The following is a 16,647-nucleotide window of genomic DNA, read 5'->3' as shown; positions in this document are numbered from 1 at the left end:
ATAAATAATATTTCTGTGCATTTTTTATAACAATAAAAGTTTTTTGACTTAAGCAATAATCCGCCAAGTGTCGGAAAACTTTCATTTTCAGGTCTATCCTTAAAAAGTAAATACATGGATTATTACTACTGCATAAATATATTTAGGAGTATATTTAGGCTAGTAAAAATACAAAATATTAAATTACATTTACATTACATTTATGCATTTGGCAGACGCATTTATCCAAAGCGACTTGCATTGCATTTCAAGGTAGACATTTACATTCTTATTAATTAAAGCGAGGAACAGCAGAAGGTTAATGAACACAGTAAATAAACGAGAATCTCATAGTTGGAGGACTGATCCTTTAACACCATCAGTGAAGTGTGTGTGTGTGTGTGTGTGTGGAGTGATGTGAAGCTCTGAGAAGCTGTTACGTAAAGCTGCAGAGGAGGCTCTTCTGAACATCCTACACACACACACACACACACACACACACACACACACACACACACTGAACCTGAACATACTGCCATCAATCTCTCCTAACCTGTCGGGAATATGACTGCAAAAAAAATTAAATTAAATTAATAAATAAGACATTATATAACATTATTTGATGACACACAAACCAATAACTTATATACTAATTATTAAAATTAAATTAAAGTTAGATTTGCATTTGCTACCTGTGTGTTTTTTTTTTTATGTTTTTGCTGATTTAAACACAAAATTATATTATAGTAATGATAATTTAATGATATTACCATTGAGAATAATGACATATTCAACTGTAAAACATCATGAACACTGCAAAAAAAAAAAATATTTCTTCCTGTTTCCCAGTACAAATATATTAAATCAAGAAAACAAGAATTGTATATTAAAATTTTAGTGAGTTTATGATTAAAACAAGAACAAATCAACTTAATTCAAAGGAAAAACGAGATTATTTATCTGACTGATATTTCTTCTCGGTTTAAGCAAAAACTCACTTTTTTAAAAACATTTTGTCAAAAAAAAAGACTTTTAATTAGGACTGTCAAACGATTAATCGCATCCAAAATAAAAGTTTGTGTTTACATAATATATGTGGGTGCACTGTGTATAATTATTTTGTATATATAAACACACACACATGCATGTATATTTAAGAAAAAAATATTATTTATAGCTATATAAAATATTTACATATCATATAAATTATACATAAATCTATATACAGTATATACATGAAAATATTTCTTAAATATATACAAGCATGTGTGCGTATATATAAATAAAAAAATATATATAAAATAATTATATATATATATATATATATATATATAATTATATATATTATAAACTTATAAAATTATAAACTTTTATTTTGGATGCGATTAATCGTGATTAATCGTTTGACAGCCCTAATTATAATCTGAGTAAATGCATGTTGATTAATGTAAACGCTAATAAATCATATTTTGTGCTTAACTCTAATATTATTTATTTTTCTGTTTTGACTCAAGTCTGTCATATGCTATTGTTAATTTCATGCATACGAGTCATTTTAATTTAATTATTTTATTATTTGACCAGAGCGTATTGATTTCTACTCAGTTTTATGTTGTTTGTTCACATATTTGAGTGCAGAAGCCCCTATAGCTGCACGTGACGGGGCAAAGGGACCGATGCTGGATAAACATTAGCAGAAGTTAATGATTGATCAGTGCTGAAATACAGCGGTGTTGAAGAGGTTTGAGTCTCATCAGTGGAAACATGTCAGACACGCTGGTGTGTGTTAGGGATTACGAGCTTCAGGCTCAAAGACTTTTGCCAAAGTCAGTGTTTGATTATTATTTTTCAGGAGCCGACGAGCAGGAGTCTCTGCGTGATAATGTAGCGGCGTTCGCCAGGTACGAGATCAAGTCTCATTTGATTTTACAAGCTATGTGAATCACACAAAAACATGTATACACTATAAAAATTTTTTTTTCTAATTTGCAAGTAAAGCAATGATTATTGAAGCATTTTTTCAAGAAAATGATGCATCAGTTTTGTTATTTTCTGTTCCTTTGTAATTATTTGTAAAATGTAACATTTTTTAAGTGAAAGCAAGGGTATGTTTATCCGACAACAACGTACTAAAAAAGCCTCAAGGGCATCCAAGATGTAGGTGTCTTAGTTTGTTTTCACAGTAGTTTCAATTTTGATATTTTTAGGTCAAACCGTTGTTGTCTGTCAGTCATATAATGGAGGTCTATGGTCACCACCTCAAAAAGCATGCACAGAGAAGTCCAGATTAAACATGATTTAATGACTCGTAAATGTAAGTACACATTGATGGCCTAAGACACTTGGACGTGGCTGTGGTTACAAGAGGTAAAAACGATATAAATACTGTTGGTTTTCTCACACAAACCGCTCGTTTCGTGTCTTAGGCCATCAATGTGTATTACATTTACGAGTCATTAAATCATGTTTAATTTGGACTTCTCTGTGCATGCTCTTTGAGGTGGTGACCATAGACCTCCATTATATGACTGACAGACAACAACGGTTTGACCTAAAAATATCAAAATTGAAAATACTGCGGAAACAAAGACACCTACATCTTGGATGCCCTTGAGGTAAGATAAAACATATCAAAAATTAATTTCAAAGTCAACTATCCCTTCAAACACAACAGACACACACACCTTTTTAGGTCAGTCAACCATCAACTAAGCCCTTTAAGAACAGATTAAGTATTTAAATTTCAGATCAACACAATGTTTCACAAAATACACTGTAAAAAATATCTTCAAGATTGTTATCACAACGTATTTTATTTTGTAAAATCAACTTTATAATAATTTATTAGTTGAGATAACTTATTATTTTGAGTTTCTGATGATTAAATTAATGTCCTTCATTGTATTAACTCACTTTTTCCAGTTCAATCAACTTAAAATTTTAAGGCAACCCAGGTTACTTACTTTTTTAAGTTAAACCAACATTATTTTTACGAACATTCTTTCTTTTGTCAAATCAACTTAAATAATTTATTTAGTTCAGATAACATATAATTTTGAGTTTCTGATGATTAAATCATTCTCCTTCATTGTATTAACTCACTTTTTCCAGTTCAATCAACTTAAATTTTTAAGGCAACCAGGTTACTTACTTTTTTAAGTTAAACCATCAATATTTTTTTTACAGTGTAATGTTTAAAGATCAACTTTCATGAAGCGAATTATGCCACCGTTACAATCACAAATAATGCATCTGATATACTCTGTAATAACAAGCTGCTATAGTTTATGGAATTAGAAATGTATATAATGCCTGACTGTACAAAAGACAACCTTACAAACTGTAAAAAAAATATTGATGGTTTAACTTAAAAAAGTAAGTAACCTGGTTGCCTTAAAATTTTAAGTTGATTGAACTGGAAAAAGTGAGTTAATACAATGAAGGAGATTAATTTAACCATCAGAAACTCAAAATAATAAGTTATCTCAACTAAATAAATTATTTAAGTTGATTTGACAAAAGAATAAATGTTGTGATTACTACACTGTAAAAAAATATTGTTGGTTTAACTTAAAAAAGTAAGGAACCTGGTTGCCTTCAAATTTTAAGTTGATTGAACTGGAAAAAGTGAGTTAATACAATGAAGGAGATTAATTTAACCATCAGAAACTCAAAATAATAAGTTATCTCAACTAAATAAATTAATATAAAGTTGATTTGACAAAAGAAAATATGTTGTGATAACACATCTTGAAAATATTTTTTTACAGTGTAGTAAACTTATACAAAATATTACCACTAGGGTTTTCTGAGCGTAAGGTTTTGTGCAAGCAGACGCTGGTCTAGTAAACCAAGAGTTGAAGGTTCAAAACATGTAAACGCTTGTTTCTCCGCAGGAGAAATACACACATATGCCAAGCTGATCAAGACAAGAAAGCGTCTGCTCAGTGAACAACACATGCATAATCAAAAGACCCAGTTATTATCTGATACAAAGAAATGTAATAAGTGAGACTGTAATAAACGTAATAAATGTAATAAACCTCGACATCTGACCGTTTCTTTAACGAAATTATGAGACGAAAAGAGATTCAAATTAGATCATAATCAAAAAGTCTTAATTATGAGGTGAAGTCAAAATTATGACAAACTAACTCATAATTATATAAAAGTTACATTTTGAGATAAGTTTTAAAATTATAAAAATATTCAAAAAAATGTTGTGATGTTATCATTATGACTTAGTATGTCATAATCTTGACATTATCTCATAATCATGACATACAGAAAAAAGGTTAATTAAACATATACTGGGGCATGTTGTCACACTCTAAGGGGGAATGGGGCATGTTGTCACACTCTATGGGGGAAAGTAATCTTGCTGTTTATTGACATTTAAAATATATATGATTTATAATTGTCTATAAAACCTATTCAGAATCATTGAACTATAAAAATAAAACAATGTTAACGGGTAACCAACTCTGGCTGTCCGTCAAGTACACAGTCAGTGTTACAGTTCGCGTCAGTCCATCACAATGTTGACGAGTATTTCACTTTTTCTAAATGTTTTGGCCTAATTTTAGAGCAGTGTGTGCCAGTTATAATCGTGTGTGTTGATCTTGGCCTGAAGCGCTCGTGTGGGTGAGCAGACCTCAGCGACTTACAGCACTGTCCAGATGAATAATGACACTTTATATTAGTCATATATATATATATATATATATATATATATATATATATATATATTTATAAAATGTGCAAACAAGACGTCCTTCAGGGTTACAGACACGCGTTGTGAAAGTGAAGCGAGCTGTGGTCAGACGAGCCCATGAGTCACGAAATCAACACAAATATTATGGATTCATACGGTGCACGAGCAATACAGGAAGAAATAGGCAAACATCTGATCTATTTAAAAACAGAGTTCCCATAATCTGGTTGTAGTTGTGTTTCATAATTGTTTTATTGAATACATTTAGCTGAAAATCACCTGGAATATGTTGTAATTTCATGTTGTGGATTTGGGTAAGTTTTGACTTAGAAGAGATAGAGATAGAGCAAACAGTATTTGGGGAACCAAACTTTCCAAATTATACCATTTTGATAATTTATTAAAATACACATCGTTTTTAAAATGAGTTTTGAAAAGAGTTTTTAAGAGATATAACAATTTCACTTCAAAATTATGACAGACAAGTCAATTGAGATAAATAGTCAAAATCTTTCGTTATATGCGATAAAATGTGAACAATCACGATAAGTCCAAATTACATACTAAGCCAATAATAAGAGATAAGTCAAATTAAGACTTAAATTGAATTTCATTTATAAAGAGTTTTCCAAAACCCCCTATAGTGTGACAACATGCCCCGAGACAGGGGTAAATGTGTTAAATTAACAGTTTAATTAACAATTCATCTTTCTTTTTTTCCCTGAACAATAGTAAAAAAACAAAATAACAAAATAGAAAATAGTAAATAAAAAATAAAATAAGTAATAAAGTAAGTACAAAAACAAAATAACAAATACTAAATAACAAAAGTGTTCAATAGCTTTTTTTAGTCAAGGATTGTGTCAATAGAAATTCATCTAAGAGATATTACTTGAGTAAAAAGTCATTTTTCTCCTCATCATACAGTATAATATGATCCTCGATAATATATACTATACTACATACCACTATATAGCCATACTATAATCATCAACATATCTCCTAATATTATAATATCACATATATTTAAATCTCAGAATTCACTTTTGCTCATTATTCAAACTTTTTATTTGATAAACTAAAAAATGCTGGGATGTATCAACACATGTTTGGGTCAAATATGGACAAACCCAACTGTTGGTTTAAAATTGTCCACCCAGTAGTTGGGTTTGTCCATATTTGACCCAAACATGAAATAAAAAAATTAAAAAACAGCATTTTTTAGTGTGTAATTATGGCATTTTGTGACAGTAGCCCTGGAGTTGTTATTTGTGAAGTAGGCCTTCACTCTAAACAATGCTGGGTTGTTTTAACCCAAATTTGGGTCAAATATGGACAAACCCAAATGTTGGGTTCAAATTTTAACCCAACTTCAACTTTCACTATCAACTGTAAATTTTTTAATTGAATTTTTTAACCCGACATTTGGGTTTGTCCATATTTGACCCAAATTTGGGTTGAAATAACCCAGCATTTTTTTAGAGTGTATGAATTGTCTCTCTCCTCTGCAGGTGGTGTCTTTACCCTCGTGTGCTCAGAGACGTGTCCTCAGTGGACATGTCCACCACAGTGCTGGGTCAGCGGGTCAGTATGCCCGTGTGTGTGGCAGCGACAGCCATGCAGAGAATGGCACATCCCGACGGAGAGACGGCCACTGCCAGAGGTCAGGCACCAACAACTAGATTTATTTGACATCACATGCAACTACTATAAGCAACCACAAGGTGGCGTCATCATTTCTTCCTACTGCACTATCTCCTGCTACATCACACTCTATTATCCCTTATGGCAATGAAAAACATTTACCATAGTGTGTGAGCTAATATACTGTAATTTTGTGTGGCCATAGTATGGAAGCACATTTCTGCCCCACAAAAATTCATAATTATGACATACAAAGTCATAATTTATGGGATAAAATATCGAACAGTTATAACTATAACAAAGTCAAAATTACAACACTAATTCGTGATTATGAGACAAAGTGAAAATGATAAAACTGTGATAATTTTGAGATATAAAATTAAAATTATGACTATTATGAGAATATTATGAGAATAATGAGGTTTAAAGTTAAAATGATGACATCATAATTATGAGATAAAAAGTCAAAATGTATGACTTAATATGACATGATTATAACGGTCAAAATTATGACATACCAAGTCAATTGAGATAAATAGTCAAAATTGTTATATGCGATAAAAAGTGAACAATCACGACAGTCATAATTATAACATAAGTCCAAATTACATACTCAGCCAATAATAAGAGATAAGATTTTTAACAGTCGAAATTATGACACTAATTTATTATTATGAGACAATTGACATACCAAGTCAATTATGAGATAGTCAAAATTATATAATATGAGATCAAAGGTTTAAAAGATGACATCATCATTTTAACAGTCAAAATGACATACCAAGTCAATTATGAGATAAAAAGTCAAAATTATATCATATGAGATCAAAAGTTGAAAAAGATGACATCATAATTTTAACAATCAAAATGACATCCCAAGTCAATTATGAGATAAAAAGTCAAAATTATATCATAATGAGATCAAAGGTTTAAAAGATTACATCATAATTTTCAAAGTCAAAATGACATACCAAGTCAATTATGAGATAAAAAGTCAAAATTATATCATATGAGATCAAAAGTTGAAAAAGATGACATCATAATTTTAACAGTCAAAATGACATCCCAAGTCAATTATGAGATAAAAAGTCAAAATTATATCATAATGAGATCAAAGGTTTAAAAGATTACATCATAATTTTCAAAGTCAAAATGATATACTAGTCAATTATGAGATAAAAAGTCAAAATTATATCATATGAGATCAAAAGTTGAAAAAGATGACATCATAATTTTAACAGTCAAAATGACACACCAAGTCAATTATGAGATAAAAAGTCAAAATTATATAATATGAGATCAAAGGTTTAAAAGATGACATCATCATTTTAACAGTCAAAATGACATCAAAATTATATCATAATGAGATCAAAGGTTTAAAAGATTACATCATAATTTTCACAGTCAAAATGACATACTAGTCAATTATGAGATAAAATGACAAGATGCATTTTATCTCATAATTTGAACCTTATACGTCATAATTGTGTATGTATTTAGTTCTTCTGTGGCAGACATGGCATCCGCACTTATTGTTACTGTCAGTAGCAGTGGATACAAACTAGCCCACTTCCACTGTTGTAATAATTCTCCTAACTGTAGTGCTAGGGATCTATATGATCTCTGAGCAGATCCTACATGATGATGGATCACTCCTTCCTGAAGGTTTGAACCCAAGCCCAATCATGGTGTTCTGTTCTGACCTGTCCTCAGCCTGCCTGTCCTCGGACACGGGGATGATGTTGAGCTCCTGGTCCACCTCCACCATCGAGGAGGTCGCGGAGGCCTCACCTGGAGCTGTGCGCTGGATGCAGCTGTACATTTATAAAGACCGAGCGCTGACTCAGTCTCTGGTCAGGAGGGCAGAGGACGCTGGGTATAAGGGGATCTTTGTCACAGTGGACACACCTTATCTTGGCAGGCGACGTGATGACGTGCGCAACCGATTTAAGCTGCCCTCTCATTTGAGGTAAACGCAGAGACAACCACACGTGTGTGCCAGCTGCATGCTTTACAGACATCTCTGGCTGTGTGTGTGTGTGTGTGTGTGTGGGGGGGGAAGTAAACTCACCAACACTGTGATGTGAAATCTTCATCTGTAATAATCCGACTGCATCTCTTTAACAATCAACACCTGCTGATTAACGGTCTCTCTCCGCTGCTCTGGAGGTTTCTGTGCTTATGTGCATCTAGACAAAGTAACAAGTGATTTTTGCAATTTTAACAGCATCGTATAAAAGGACATGTTATCTTTGCACATTTGCTTACTCTGATCGTTTTTCTCTGATCATATCAACCACTTGGCAACAGTTTAGCAACCACATAAGAAGCTCACAGCCACTCAGAACACATATAAACCACATAGCAACAACCTGGAAACCACATAGCAACAGCTTAGCAATCACAAAACAAGCTAACAGCCGCTCAGAACACCCAGAAACCACATAGCAACACAATGGAAACCACTTGGCAACAGTTTAGCAATCACATAACAAGCTCATGGCCACTCACAACCCCTAGAAACCACATAGCAACACCCTGGAATCCACTTGGCAACAGCTTAGCAATCACATTACAAGCCCACAGCCACTCAGAACACCTAGAAACCACATAGCAACACCATGGAAACCACTTGGCAACTGCTTAGCAATCACATTACAAGCCCACAGCCACTCAGAACACCTAGAAACCACATAGCAACACCATGGAAACCACTTGGCAACTGCTTAGCAATCACATTACAGGCCCACAGCCACTATAAACAGCTTAGCAATAACATAAGAAACTCACAGCCACTAAGAACACATAGAAACCACATAGCAACACACTGGAAACCACTTGGCAACAGCTTAGCAATCACAAACCAAGCTCACAGCCACTCAGAACACCTAGAAACCACATAGCAACACCCTGGAAACCACTTGGCAACAGCTTAGCAATCACATAACAAGCTCACAGCCCCTCAGATGACATAGAAACACCCTGGAAACCATTTGGCAACAGCTTAGCAATCACTTTACAGGCCCACAGTCACTCAGACCACCTAGAAACCCCATAGAAACACACTGGAAGCCACTTGGCAACAACTTAGAAATCAGATTACAAGCTCACAGCCCCTCAGAACACCTAGAAACCACATAGCAACACCATGGAAACCACTTGGCAACAGTTTAGCAATTACATTACAAGCTCACAGCCACTCAGAACATATAAAACTACATAGCAACACCCTGGAAACCAATTGGCAACAGCTTAGCAATCACATCACAGGCCCACAGCCACTATAAACAGCTTAGCAATAAAATAAGAAGCTCACAGCCACTAAGAACACCTAGAAACCACATAGCAACATCATGGAAACCACTTGGCAACAGCTTAGCAATCACATTACAGGCCCACAGCCACTCAGAACACCTAGAAACCACATAGCAACACCATGGAAACCACTTGGCAACAGTTTAGCAATCACATTGCAAACTCACAGCCACTCAGAACATATAAAACTACATAGCAACACCCTGGAAACCAATTGGCAACTGCTTAGCAATCACATCACAGGCCCACAGCCACTATAAACAGCTTAGCAATAAAATAAGAAGCTCACAGCCACTCAGAACACCTAGAAACCACATAACACCATGGAAACCACTTGGCAACAGCTTAGCAATCACATTACAGGCCTACAGCAACTATAAACAGCTTAGCAATAAAATAAGAAGCTCACAGCCACTAAGAACACCTAGAAACCACATAGCAACACACTGGAAACCACTTGGCAACAGCTCAGCAATCACAAAACAAGCTCAGAGCCACTCAGAACACCTAGAAACCACATAGCAACACCCTGGAAACCACCCACAACACATCACTCTAATTTGCATCACACCCCAATTTTAGAGCATCAAATATCGAACTTAAACCAGACTTAATGGAAAAACGATAAGAACCAACATGCTGGATTTTTCTTTAGGGGCATGATAAAGAAAACTCACAAGACTGAGCACATCAACTCTTTTTACAATTCTTCTGAGGTTTCCCTATAAACAAAGCCTCAGTTTTCTCTCACTCATGGACATATTATTTTACTGATATGTCGTCCCTTAGAAAACCGAAGCGCGCACTGAAGAGCTTTATGTATTTATGGAAACAGAAATCTCTCTCTCGAACACGGGAAGCGTTTACTGCCGCCGTACAGTCGATCACGCCGCTCATGGGGATTAATACTCACCGCTTCAGCTCCGTCAACACTCGCTACATTATACTTTTTATGTGGGGAAACATTCAGATATCAGCAGTTCTACAGATATATGCCAACAGCGGCCCGCTATAAAAGTGCCCTCATGAAAGTAAAGCCTTCCTGCTCCGGATCCCACCAGAAGAATTACGGCAATCAGAAATCCAAAAAAGCTTCACGGCCCCGCCGTATATTTCAGCACAACTGCCTCCGTTTCCATCAGCAGTGACACAACATGAACTTCATCTCAACCCTCCCGGAGACCCCACAAATCAAAGCGCACCAGCGGCAACAAGGTGCCATTGAGTGCGAGCGCCCGTGTTTGGATAAAACCCCAGCTCAGTTTTCATACACTGACCAAAAAAAAAAAAAAAACACTCACAGGACTAATTCCATTTTGCACTCTCGTTTTGTTTCCAACAGGATGGCCAATTTCGAGTCCCCTGATTTAGCGTTCTCCTCAAAAGAGGGTTATGGGGAGGACAGCGGCCTGGCGGTGTACGTGACTCAGGCCATCGATGCCACGGTGAGATGGGACGACATCGCCTGGCTCAAGAGATTGACCTCCCTGCCGGTGGTGGTCAAGGGCGTTTTGACAGGTGAGGGATCCTCTTTTGTTTTGGGTCCGGAAGCTGTCCAGAAGCTCAGTGACTTCACAGGAAGAAAACTGGATTCAGACACACTTCCAATGCACAAAAGATCTGATTCTGAAATAAATTTAGGGATACTCCACCCAAAAATACTCACCCTCGAGTTTCTGCAAACATGTATGAGTTTCTTTCTTCGGCTGAACACAAAGCGAGATATTTTGAAGAACGATTTGAACCAAACAGTTGTTTGGCAGCAATCGTAAAAAAACAAAATAAAAGTCAATGGTGCCAAAGTTCCAATCGTTCTTCAAGATATCTCGCTTCGTGTTCATCAGAATAAAGAAACTTATACAGGTTTGCAACAACTTGAGGGTGAGTAAATGATGACAGAATTTTAATTTTTGGGTGGAGTATCCCTTTAAGTGAGCTTTATTATTTTTGATGATTATTTAAAAAAAAAAAAAAATTATAGGCCTAATAATATAAATGTAATATGATAAATAAAATACATTTTAAATAATAATAATAAAAATATAATCCCAGAATTTTCATTTTTGGGTGGAGTATCCCTTTAAGTGAGCTTTATTATTTTTGATGATTATTTTTAAATAAAACAATTTAAATAAAATAAAAATAATAGGCCTAATTATATAAATGTAATATGATAAATAAAATATATTTTAAATAATAATAATAATAATAATATAAAATAAATAAATAAATATACTGTAAGAAATAAACAGAAATAATAATCATACAAATAATATTAAATTAAATAAAAAATAAAGTAAAGTAAAAAACTCAAATAAAATAAAAAGTAATATTATAAATATAATATAATGCAAAAAACAACAAATATACTGTAAAAAATTAGTGAACAAATAAAAGGGCAAATATTAAATTAACAAATATATACTTAAAGAGCTAATAAATAAAAATAATATATTTAAGTAAAAACAAAAATAAAATACAAAACAACAAAAATACAGTGGACAAATTAATGACAAATGAAACAAATAACGTAAAAATAAAATAATGAAGAAAATTTATAAATAAATAAATAAGTTGAATTAAGAGATTTTTGTGAATGCATTTAATTCACACCTACCGCCAAACTGCACAGAGGATTGTGGGATCATTTAAGAGCCTGCAAAAAGCAACCAGATGAAGGCATGTTATGCAAACATTATATATTTAAAATGTGAAAACTTACCAGTAATAGTTGACCTCAAAACTTACAGTCATGACCTAAAAGCTACAAAAGTCTGTAGTTTAGATTTCATTCATTCTCTTACATGTGTCCTGCAAAATAAAGTTTATTCAATAAAGCATCTTCTTTTCAAGAAAAACTTAAGTTGGTTATATGGTTCTTTTGAAATGAAAAACATTCTTGATATTGCATTATAAGTTTTTATGATCAGCATAGATGAACACTACAGAATAAAAGTTCTGGTTCTGACTGGAACCTTTATTTTGAAGAGTGTGGAATGATCTAGAACGAGCTATTTGCATAATATAATCAAAGCAAAGCGGACGTTGACCCCGTCTGTCAGCGAGGGGCCGCTAATGAAAGATAATGTGTGGTTTATCTCGCGGGTGCCAGACCGTGAGCGGGGAGGTTATCTCGCAAACGTCTGCGAGCTTCACGGCTGTTATTGTGTCTTCAGATAAACTTTTATCTTCTCTCTGGCTCTGGGAATGGCAAGTCTTTTCATTTCAGCAGATATAAATGTATTCCCTGGCAAACTCGTGGAGGGAGTAATTGGGGAACGCCATTAGTTATTTTAGCTCATGTGTGGAACATCATTTTCCTTGAGAAGTGCATCCTTTCCTCTTGGCCTCGGATTAAAGGAAAACGCTATTTAATCATTTTTGGGACTTTTTCGAACAGAACAGACTTAATTACAGTACAGTACAAGCAATTCATGTAAAAGCAGTTCACCTTTTTGAAGATACTTCCCAGTGAAAAAACTGGCGTCTTAGACAATGAACAAATGCAATAGTAACAGTGACTATTACGGAGGCGTATTGCATTCACTTGAAGAAACAAAATCTACTCAGTTTTTCTGAATTAAAGAGTTAATTATCTCAGAATTACAAGATATTTTTTCATGGAAAAAAGTTTTTGCTCAAAAACTTTTTAACATAAAAAATTATCTCGTAATTCTGAGAATATTAACTCGTTAATTCAGAAAAACAGAGAGAAAACTTTTTTCCGTGAAAAATGATCTCGTAATTCTGAGATAATTAACTCGTTAATTCAGAAAAAAAGAGCGAAAACTTTTTTCCATGAAAAATGATCTCGTAATTCTGAGATAATTAACTCGTTAATTCAGAAAAAGAGCGAAAACTTTTTTCCATGAAAAATTGTCTCGTAATTCTGAGATAATTAACTCGTTAATTCAGAAAAACAGAGGGAAAACTTTTTTCCATGAAAAATGATCTCGTAATTCTGAGATAATTAACTCGTTAATTCAGAAAAACAGAGAGAAAACTTTTTTCCATGAAAAATGATCTCGTAATTCTGAGATAATTAACTCGTTAATTCAGAAAAAAAGAGAAAACTTTTTTCCATGAAAAATGATCTCGTAATTCTGAGATAATTAACTCGTTAATTTAGAAAAAGAGCGAAAACTTTTTTCCATGAAAAATTGTCTCGTAATTCTGAGATAATTAACTCGTTAATTCAGAAAAACAGAGCGAAAACTTTTTTCCATGAAAAATAATCTCGTAATTCTGAGATAATTAACTCGTTAATTCAGAAAAAAAGAGCGAAAACTTTTTTTCCATGAAAAATGATCTCGTAATTCTGAGATAATTAACTCGTTAATTCAGAAAAACAGAGCAAAAACTTTTTTCCATGAAAAATTGTCTCGTAATTCTGAGATAATTAACTCGTTAATTCAGAAAAAGAGAGCAAAAACTTTTTTCCATGAAAAATTGTCTCGTAATTCTGAGATAATTAACTCGTTAATTCAGAAAAACAGAGCAAAAACTTTTTTCCATGAAAAATTGTCTCGTAATTCTGAGATAATTAACTCGTTAATTCAGAAAAAGAGAGCGAAAACTTTTTTTCATGAAAAATGATCTCGTAATTCCACTTGTTAATTCAGAAACGAACTCAAAACTGCTTTAGAAGAAGCGCAGTGACTCATGTTGTGCCGTTTCAGCCGAGGACGCCAGAGAAGCTCTGAAGTATGGGGTGGATGGGATACTTGTGTCAAACCACGGAGCAAGACAACTCGACGGCGTCCCGGCCACCGTAAGTGCTGGAAGAAATGAGACAAGTCCTCTTCACAAACGGTCCTCTGTGGCCTTTAAATTGCATCTTTGATAGTGTGAAATACAGTCACGGGTTCACACCAAAGTGGACGCCAGACAAAGGGTTGGACGATTTATGAGCGCAGAACTGAATATCTCTGCTCCTGCTCTTCAACACTTGTGTTTTATGGTCTATAATTAGAGTTGATCTACTGAAGCTCGATCCTTCTAGAAGTTTCTGTGACACTGTACCCGTCCTGGTGATATTACAGAACTACATGTGTATTTTGATACTTAAATGAACACAGCTTAAATAACATCATAATAAATTAACTTTGGTGAGCAGAAGAGATTAAAATCATGATTATGTCATTCTTTTGACCGGTAGCTGAGAATGGTCAGTAATGCAGTAATGCGCTGGTGTGTGTGCCCGTGCAGATCGACGCTCTGCCGGAGGTTGTGGAGGCTGTCGGAGGACAGGTGGAGGTCTTCATGGACGGAGGGGTTCGTAAGGGCACAGATGTGCTGAAGGCTCTGGCGCTGGGAGCAAAGGCTGTCTTTGTAGGAAGACCCGTCCTGTGGGCGCTGGCCTGTGAGGTAAAACACAGTAAATTTGGAGTTACTGGACAAGCACGTTATTCCTATAATGTCTAACCGGACATTAATCTTTCTGTCTACAGGGTGACAAAGGAGTTACTAATGTTCTCGAGTTACTGCGAGAGGAACTTCACCTTGCATTGGCGCTTACAGGTGTTTTAGTTTGAGCATTAGTCTGTGCATGCGTGAACAAAACACAACACAACACGATAAATGAAAAGAAAATTAACTAAATAGAATAACACAAAATACAGTACAATAAAATTAAATGACACAATACAATAAATGAATAAAATAAACAAATAAAACACAATAAATGTATACAATAAAATAAGAAAAAAATAAAACACAACAAATTAAATAATACAATAGAATAAAAAATAAAACTATAACACACACAATAAAATTAAATAATACAAACAATACAATAAAATAAAACACAACAAAATAAATTAATAAAATAAACAATATAATAAAACAATAAATTAATAAAATAATAAAATAAACAATAAAAACTAAAACAAACACAATGAAATAAAAAATAATATAATAAAACAATAAATAAAATCTAAAACGAGCACAATACAATAAAATAATAAAATAAAATAACACAATAAAATAAATTAATAAAATAAACAAATAAAATTAAATAAATAATACAATAAAAATAAATAAAACTATAACAAACACAATAAAATTAAATAATACAATACAATAAAATAAAACACAATAAAAATAAACAATAAAATAAAACAAACGCAATAAAATAATAAAATACAATAAAATAAAACACAATAAATTAATAAAATAAACAATATAATAAAACACAATAAATTAATAAAATGATGAAATAAACATTAAAATAAAACAAACACAATGCAATTAAAAGTAACATAATAAAACAATAAATAAAACTAAAACAAGCACAATACTACAATTAAATAATACAATAAAATAAAATATTTGAATTCATTTAAAATAAAAAAAAGATAGAAAATTTACAATAAAGTATAAACTATATAGCCTATTTAAAAGAGTTACACACATTCAGATGTTTTAGTGTGATTGTATTTGGCGTGTGTTATTGTTTTTACAGTGTGTTGTCTTCTGGCAGGGTGTCGCTCACTAAAGGAAGTCAATAGATCCCTTTTGAGAAGATCTGAGTTCATTTCCAGGATCTAATGAGCAGAACTGTTGCATGCTGGGGGATTTCATGTGTGCCAGTGACTGGGCCGACTTGTGTAATTCAAATGAACCCAGAGGATCCGGGCACGACAGATTTAGCATCATGAATAAAACAAGTCACTTGTGTAAAGTTTTGAATAAATGCATCAAAAGCATGTGGTTTGAACAACCCTACCGTGCATGACAGCAGTAATCCTTCCTGTTTACTCCAGGCATGCAATGTTTAGTAACCCAAACCAGTTTTGAAACTCTTCCAATCTGCACAGGGACTATTTTCTTCACTGTCCGGACACTGGGAACAGAACGAAGAGGATATTTAAAGGGATATTTCACCTAAAAAACAGGGTTTTTCTACTTAAAACGAAAACCACAAACAAACATTTTTGCACTCGAAATAACCATTTTTCAAAATTCTTACATATATAGACTAACCAATGCAAGTG

General features: G+C 33.5%; 1 protein-coding gene across 1 annotated transcript; it reads left to right on the top strand.

Moving 5' to 3' along the window:
* Nucleotides 1-1,705: 1,705 nt before the first annotated feature.
* On the top strand, nt 1,706-16,383 carry hao1 (hydroxyacid oxidase (glycolate oxidase) 1). Its single transcript, XM_039653478.2, has 8 exons — nt 1,706-1,880; nt 6,205-6,356; nt 8,051-8,306; nt 10,995-11,170; nt 14,332-14,423; nt 14,861-15,019; nt 15,103-15,172; nt 16,134-16,383. The coding sequence occupies exons 1-8, from the start codon at nt 1,744-1,746 to the stop codon at nt 16,199-16,201; spliced, it is 1,110 nt and encodes a 369-aa protein (XP_039509412.2). The 5' UTR covers nt 1,706-1,743; the 3' UTR covers nt 16,202-16,383.
* The last annotated feature ends 264 nt before the right edge of the window (nt 16,384-16,647 follow it).

The sequence above is a fragment of the Pimephales promelas genome, chromosome 15, assembly GCF_988280905.1.
Source record: "Pimephales promelas chromosome 15, fPimPro1.hap1.1, whole genome shotgun sequence".
Classification (NCBI taxonomy): Eukaryota; Metazoa; Chordata; class Actinopteri; order Cypriniformes; family Leuciscidae; genus Pimephales; species Pimephales promelas.
This window is presented reverse-complemented; position numbering and strand designations above follow the sequence as displayed.

Coding starts and splice junctions, on each gene's coding strand:
- hao1 (XM_039653478.2), top strand. CDS start 1,744: ATGTCAGACACGCTGGTGTGTGTTAGGGATTACGAGCTTCAGGCTCAA. Junction 6,357..8,050: donor AGAGACGGCCACTGCCAGAG/GTCAGGCACCAA, acceptor ACCTGTCCTCAG/CCTGCCTGTCCTCGGACACG. Junction 15,020..15,102: donor TGTGGGCGCTGGCCTGTGAG/GTAAAACACAGT, acceptor TTCTGTCTACAG/GGTGACAAAGGAGTTACTAA.